This window comes from Impatiens glandulifera, chromosome 1 (genome assembly GCF_907164915.1).
Source record: "Impatiens glandulifera chromosome 1, dImpGla2.1, whole genome shotgun sequence".
In the NCBI taxonomy this organism is placed as follows: Eukaryota; Viridiplantae; Streptophyta; class Magnoliopsida; order Ericales; family Balsaminaceae; genus Impatiens; species Impatiens glandulifera.
In genome coordinates this window covers 42727452-42735797 of record NC_061862.1, presented here as the reverse complement: position 1 = coordinate 42735797, position 8346 = coordinate 42727452, and the positions used below count along the sequence as shown (strand labels likewise).

Genomic DNA, 8346 nt, shown 5'->3' with positions numbered 1-8346 from the left:
AGATACTAATCAAAAGCCGAGATGATCCAAATGAACTTCCATCGTTTACTCATAACAAATAATTATGTATCTATCGACATCTCCTTACTCAGACTCAAAATCTAGCAAAACAATTGACACACATCTTGTCTTGAACTTTGCGCATTCAACTAACTTGAACCGCATATTTCTCCTTGAAAAAATTAACTTGCAAATTACTAGTTTTTGAATAATATGAAAACAACTAGTAATTGAATATTATCTTTTTAATATTTTCTAACTATTTTCAAAATTTTCACAATGCTTCATAATTTCTTCAAAAGAAATCGCGAATGTCATTCTATTTGAATTGATCAAACCTCTCAATTAGCAGAATCGGAGTGAGATTGGGGGGCGGGGACACAAATATCATCCCCTCCTCATCCCTAGTCAACTATCGGTCAAATCGGAGAAAACCCGTCTGTGATCAATTTTTAAACACTTTTAAATCGATGAGTTTTGAAAAACCGATCATAGTTTCTGGCGACTATACTGGGAAATTTCGATGTTTAACTCAAAAGGTAATTTTGGAATTTTTGCCAAGTATTTGAATTTTCTTACGCTTTAATTCATACTTAATAATAACATTACTTGTTTATTTGTATGAGATTTGGAGCTCCAATTTGGAGGTGTGTGTATACATCGTTGAAAGAAGTTCATACATCTGTATTTTATGTGCTAAGGGTAGTTAATGTGGATGACACTCTCAACCCAAGGCATGAAGTCCTTGTTAATAGTTATATATATAAATATAAAAAATAATGATTAATGATAATATATATAAAAAAAAACTATTTTAAGTTTAAGCCGTTATATTTAACCAAAAAGTTGACGGAAGGGTCATTGGTGACCTTTCTAAAAGTTGAAAGGGCGATTTGTTTTAAAAAAATAATTTAAGAGTTAAAAGTGAGCGATCAGAGTAATTAGAAGGTCGCCCAAATAATTTCCCCTATCCAAATTGATCATAACTTACAATCAACGATCAGAAAATCCGAACACTTTGATATTAAGCATCATATTAATTATATATATATACATATATATTTCCAAAATATATACCAAAATTTTGTGTTTCCAAATCTACATATAATATATACCAAAATGTTGTGTTTCCAAATCTAATTATAATATATTCCAAAAGTGTGTGTATTCCATTATATATATATATATATAATAGAGAAGAAGAAGTAATTAACATATTAGGAAGATGAAGATGAATGGTTATGAATCTGTTTTGAATATCAGGGTGAATAAACTATGGTGGAAGAGGGGTAAAATACTTGGTAGAGGCACTTATGGGTTCGTCTGTGAGGCCCGGCCGCTTCCGAACAGCCCTCTGTCTCTTCTCCTTCCTCCACTCATGGCTGTGAAGTCATCGGAGGATGAAGATTCGGTTTATCGTGAGAAGAAAATACTATCCATGTTTACAGATCACCCTCACATCATCAATTACTACGGTTACGAGGAAAATGTCGACAGTCGAGGAAATATTATGCATAACATCTTTTTGGAATACGCATCCTGTGGCAGCATAGCCGATCAAATCGAGCAGAGTGTTGAGAATACCGGCGGAGGATTGAGTGAATGGGAGGTGAGGAATTATGTGAAGGGAGTTCTGCTAGGTCTAAAGGACATTCACAAACAGGGTTTTGTTCATTGTGACATAAAGCCCGACAATATCTTGTTAGTCGATGGTTATGTCCCAAAGATTTGCGATTTTGGGTTGGCAATCAAAATGGGACTTGTTTCTCACTTGAGAGGCACGCCGGCCTACTTTGCGCCGGAAACGATTAAATACAGAATTTATACCGCAAGTGCGGATATCTGGGCATTGGGCTGCTCTGTTTTGGAGATGGTCACTGGAAGGTGTGCATGGGGGGTCCCTGTTACTGAAGAGAATATGTCGTGTATTGGAAACTACGAAATTGTTCCACAAATCCCAAAAGGATTATCATGGGAAATTCAAGATTTCCTTAAGAGCTGTCTGGTTAGGAACTTTGGAGATCGTTGGAATGCTGAATCGCTTTTGAGTCATCCCTTTCTGCAAGACCCGTTTCAGCCTATCTCGATTGCAGTTGGTCCCAAAACTTGGAGGACCCAATCAACCATGTTACCAAATGAAGATCAAAAGAAGAAGTCTAACTTGTGTTCCTTTATGAAAGAATTGGCTATATAATAATATGTACTGCTAATATTTCATATGTTTTCCACTTGTAAACGATTTGAATTGATTTGATTTGAAGTATATATATGATCAGTTGAGTACATCTTATTGTATTGAATTATTGCATGGTTTCCTATTTAAATAAAGAAAAATCGAATTAGCAATCATCAAAATCAGTAATGAAAACCTCATACGAAAAACCTGCAGTGATATTACGAACGAATTCTCCTTTCAAAATCATTTACATCAGTAAAAACATAATTGATTCTCTTCGTTAGCTTCTTTGCATCAGTAAACCTCTTAAATGCGTTTCGAAAAATGTTTGAATGTGACAGGAAATTGAACCCCAACAAATGAACCTAAGTTGTACTTAAAAATTCTTTATCTGAATTTGAATTTAATCCATTAAGAAGGTGGCCGGATAGGCTTTTATAATATGGGTTTTCCTTGGTCAATTAATTGAAGGGTGCATGGAAGATGAAGGAAAAAGAGGAGGAAACAAATATGGAAGGTTTGTGATTAATTTAATTAATTAATTGGGCAAAGTGAGGTTTAGTTGATAACTTATAAGAAGGTGCAGAAACTTTAGGGTTAGGACTATTACTTTTATTGGGAAAACCTCACTTGTAGATCTATAAGTTAACTCTGTTTCCTGATAACATTTTTTAAATACAGAATGCAAAAAGATATCTAAGTGTAAGTCAAATAAGTAAATATGGTTGTTATAAATTAGTAACATGAGTTAGTACCTAGCTTGGAGTTTATCTTTGTATTAACTACTAACAACGTCTTAAGTTTGTTACACTATTTTAATTTGTGAATAATATAATATTTGTTTACGAATGTGACATATGGTGTCAAATTTATTCATGTACTGAAAATATTTTATTTATACCTACAAATTTAATAAGATTAATTAAAACTACATTGTCAATAAAAAAAATTAAAAACAAATAATTTTTTGCACGTAAATATTTTGTTTAATTGTAAGTATCTATATTATTATTATTTAATTTAACCTTTTTCCACATAATACATAAAAAAAAAAAAAAAAAAAAAAATCAAATAAGCAATGAGAATGGAACTGTTTATGTTGAAGTGATTTATATATTATATAAAATTAAATAATTTAATTTAATATGATTTTTTTTTTAATTAAAAGAGAAAATTGGATTTTAGTTGTTTAAGAAAATATTGTTTTAAAGATTCTTTTATATTTTTTTTTAATTGAGAAGGAAAGAAATTTAAGATGACAAAAAAGATATTGGAGGAATCAATGGTAAATTTAGGAATATTTGTACTTTCTCATATTTTTATTTTTGGATATGAAGTTATTTTTTATTTATAAATAGTTTTTGAAATTCATCTTCCTCTATGTACCTTTTTAGAAGTACCCTCTATAATTTATATTATTATTATTTTTATTTTGACCATATTTGTACATTGTAAATTATAATTTGACATCTCTTTTGATTTATTGTCCTTAAAGTCAGTCATACGAAAATTAGAATAATTTCCATTAAAAAATTTAGCAACTCTATGGTGTTTAACATCTAAAATTTTATTTAATTAATTTAATTTTTTAAATATTATTTTGTAACACTTTATTTATTTAATAAGATTTAATTTCTTTAAAAAAAACTATAAAAGACATTGCAAATAATATTTTATTATGTATTAGAATGGAATGATGTATTCAAATACTACCGAACCAACTACCCTAGTTGGATTTGTTAATCTATTATTGATAAATTTCACTTTTTAATATTTAAGTTCTCTAATTAAATCAAATTAATGTTAGAAAAAATATATTATAATAATAAAGTATTTCCATAAAGTAAATAGTTACTCCAAGTCAATTGATATGTGATTTTTAAATTATTGCTATTTTTCATAAAATAAATTTTAAATATACTTGTATAACACTATAACTCGAACATTAAACCATAATAAATTCAAACATTTTAATTGTACATTTCAATGTATAAATATACCTTACACAGCTAACATTTGTTTAGGTCAAACAAAAACAAAAACAATATATATATAGCTAAAAGTATGATCTTAAATTCTTTTAACAATTATGACATGATCACACACTGATTTCAATGTAAAACTAAGTTATACCCAACACTTGGTCTAGGAATTTTAGGATATAAATCAAATACATTTACAAATGCAGAAAATGACACAAACCTATGATTGAACTCTCCTTTGAATTTGGACAATTTGGAGTCTTGGAGAACTTTCAAGCCAACACCGAGCTTCATGTTGGCAATCCAATAGTCTGATTGCCTAGAAAAGGGCCATATAACCAGCTGATTTTGTGTTTTCAAAATATACCTTTTTCAATACTTTGTATCTGTCAAATTTATGTAAATATCTTTCAAATTGACTTATGAAGAAGAACATTATAAGTAGATTTGTTAAATTTGAATTAAAACACTTTTACAAGATTGGTATTAGTTTTATTCTAAAGCAAGTAATTAGATTATTTCTAAACAAAGTAAAATACAGTGTCTATATGAAATATGTACATGAATCAAATGACTGGATCTATGTAACAAAATTCAGTTTTCAAATGTGATCTTATATGTCGGACCAGATGAAAAATCTAACAGCAAAAAGTTTTTCCAAATGACGCCTATATTACCAGTTTTCAGCATCAAAATGAAGAATCTAAACTAATGCCACCATATAGTTAGCCAACCAGATTACTGAAACAAGGAGCTACTCCACTTTTCACTTGACCAGAGACCAGCAAAACTTAGTATATCTAAATGCATCTTTGCATGCTAGCAGCAAATATTGGGTTTCATTCTCTTTACTATCAAACAGATCGACCAAATCCGGATAATAGTGTCCCACTAGCATTAAACAACTAGGTTACAAAGGTTACTTTTCCTAATCTACTAGGATTACTTAAACCATATTTATACTTTGTACAGTCAGCTTAAACCGAATGGATAATTGCTAGGACTCATAAGCACAACGAAAACTAGAATAGTAAATTCAGAATTTGACTCAGAGTGATCCAATGTACTTACTGCACATTGCAAACCTTTAAATTGCTTTTCTGCACAGAGGATGCTAATGCATTTCGTTAACCAATCCAACTTCGCAATCCTCTCCCCATGATCACAAATATGAAGCTCATGCTTAGCTTTGAGTAGACAAATCCGAATCGATCATCTTTCCTCCTGTACAAAAGAAAAGGGCACATACAGGGGAGAGTAATTATGATCATTCTGGAAGGGTTCTACTACCACTATGGACAGATATCTCTACAGCTCTACCTCTGCTCCTATATTCACCAAATAGGTAGCTTCAATGCTTCAGTCCTACTAGAAAAAAATATCACAAACTACATATTCTACTTCATATCATTAATTAATATAAATAACCCACGCAGATAAGATTAAACCAAACAAGTTCTACATAAGTAACATCAGCTCAAGCAGACAAGTACTAAGACAATAAAAACTAACAGCAATTGGTATAAGCACACAGAACATAGAGACTACACTCAAATAAGCTAACAAAACTGCTAGTCCTCATAAAACACAACTTATTTTAAGCTAATAAAGTAAAGTACCCAAACTACAAGAGTAAAGCAATCCAACCAATCCCAACTGCTGATCCTTCTTTCGATATAACAACACGTGTAAGGATTCGAAAAAAGAATCACTGTTGTTGAACCTGTCGAGCTGCAGGACCTCCATAACCACCACCATACCCAACCTGTCCACCACTAGCAGGCCCATTCGGCTGAGACCCATAATTCCCTGAAGGGTCAGATCTCCATCCTTGATTACCATACCCAGAACTCCCATCCATGTAGCCTCCAAAATTACCATGCATTTCTACAGTTGAAGAATTGCTGCTAGGGCGACCTCCAGCAGCACCATATGCAGCTTGATTTGCATAAGACCCGTCGTTTCCACCATAGCCACCATAACCATAGCTTTGGTTTCCATAACCAGCAGTTCCACCAGGAGACTGGCCTATAGTTGCTGAAACAGGACCACCACTGCCAGGATTTCCATACCCAACAGGACCATATCCTGATGAAGCCTGAGTGTTCCATGATCCACGTTGGCCATTTGGGTTTACATAACCAGAATTGGCACCACCATAACCTCCATAAGCACCATAGTTATTGGCAACACCGTAACCATAACTAGGGGCATTAAAACCAGTAGAACCATAAGGAGGAAATGTGCCTCCGTTGTTTTGAGACTGTAAATATCTGTTTGAATCGATCCTTCCCTCATAAGAACCTGAATTTCCTCCAGAAGCACCATAACCCTGATAACCTCCACCACCACCAATCGCGGCAGAGCCTAAACCGCCTCCCATAGAACGTCCACCACCAGGGTTTGCATCTTTAGGAAGAGCACGCTTCACTTCCACCATCTTACCATTCAAGTCATGGTAATTCTTCTGCAAAATCCTATCAACTGCATCCTCACTTTCAAATGAAATAAATCCAAAACCACGAGGCCTTTGGGTTTGCTGATCATACATAATGACTACATCAGTAACAGATCCGTAACCTTCAAAGTACTGACGAAACCCATCCTCTGAGATGGAAGGAGGCAAGCCTCCAACAAATATTTTTTTGGTCCTATAGTTTCCACCACTTGCAAAATTTCTCCCACCATTGTTGCTTCCTCCTGTCCTAGAAGATGTTTGTTGTTCCTCTCTAGATAGGGCCCTCTTGGCTTCTACCTGGATGACCAAAGCTACTAGTTGTATAATTGTGTAATATAAAGATATATATATACCACATGAAAAATCTCTGTAACCAAGCAAGCCCCTGATAATGGAGCTTTCACAAAATAAAGGAAAAGGAACAGACTTTTAATAAGCACAAGTAAGTAAACTAGGTACAATTCCAATTTGCAGCAAGGAAACACTAACTCGATGACTAGAAATCAGTTAATCAAAATATAAAGAAGACCAATTAATTAATAATTGAAAAAAGAGTTTTTGGGGGGATAAATTAAGATCTAAATCTCACCGTTCTACCCTCTATGGAGTGGGAGTCCTGAAGAACTCTATCAAGAATAGCAGGATCTGCAAAAACAACGAACCCAAATCCTCTGGGCCTTCCATTTGTCTTGTCCTTCATGACGACAGTCTGAAGAACCTCACCATAGACCTCAAAATGTTCCTTGAGCTTCTCCTCAGTAGTCTCCCAAGAAATACCCCCGATAAAAAGCTTCCCCTGGTCCGAATCCATCACTCTTCTTCTCTAAATATCTCAACTTTACTTCCTCCAACGACAAAAATTGAGAAATTGACGGGGAAAAAAGAGTGAGAGAGGGTTGGTCGCGAACACGCCGACTAGGTTTGAGAGGAGAGAGAAAAGCAGAGTGAGAAATTACAGGAAGGATAATAATAACAACAATAGTCCTGACCGGTCGGTACTTGATACGTGGTAATTCTACATGATGGACGGACAAGATCATTTCATGAATTCAAAGATTCCTAATGTTTCTGTAACAAAATCATTTATTAATCTATTTTTGTAAGTAAATTACTAATTATAAACTTTATTCATTTCATTTTCAAACAAAAACACAATCTTTTTCTTTTTCTTTTTCTTTTTCTTCTTCTTCCTAATTCTTAATATATTTAAGTAATCTAAAATTAGTAACTTAACTTGAAATCAAAGTTCTAGTAACTATTAATAAGGAAGAGTCTTAAGTTAAATTTTGAAAATCTAAATTTTGTTTTTAAATATATATATTTGAAGTTAATTTAATTGAACACCTAATAATAGTAACTATTTTTTTTTATGAATAACAATAAAAGGATGACAAAAAAAAGGAATAAAAAAATAATTTAAAAACATTTCATATAAACTTATTCCAATTTTTAAATATCTACCAAAACATCAAATATATCATGTTTAACTTTATCAAGAAAAACTCAACTAAGAACTTGTTCGATTGAGATTAAATAATTTAACATAATCAAACATTATTTTCTTATATTTTTATTATTTATATTATTCAATTAATTAACCAAAATACTAAAATATCTTATATTTTAAACTATTTTTTTAAAACAGTTTAACGTCATTTAATTGAAAAGTCCAAAAATTGGGAGAATCAATAATAAAAAATTAGACAAACTCTAATTTTAATTATAAAATA

The 8346-nt window shown here is 32.2% G+C and overlaps 2 protein-coding genes across 2 annotated transcripts; one reads left to right on the top strand and one right to left on the bottom strand.

Moving 5' to 3' along the window:
- The first annotated feature begins 1438 nt into the window (after positions 1-1438).
- Positions 1439-2194, top strand: LOC124925945 (mitogen-activated protein kinase kinase kinase 20-like). The gene has a single exon (XM_047466093.1). It carries the CDS (start codon positions 1439-1441, stop codon positions 2192-2194), a length of 756 nt encoding a protein of 251 aa, XP_047322049.1.
- A 3378-nt stretch (positions 2195-5572) lies between these two features.
- On the bottom strand, positions 5573-7567 carry LOC124922606 (heterogeneous nuclear ribonucleoprotein 1-like). Its single transcript, XM_047463328.1, has 2 exons — positions 7206-7567; positions 5573-6913 (listed from the first exon to the last, which is right to left on the bottom strand). Exons 1-2 carry the CDS (start codon positions 7425-7427, stop codon positions 5867-5869), a joined length of 1269 nt encoding a protein of 422 aa, XP_047319284.1. The 5' UTR covers positions 7428-7567; the 3' UTR covers positions 5573-5866.
- Between the last annotated feature and the right edge of the window lie 779 nt (positions 7568-8346).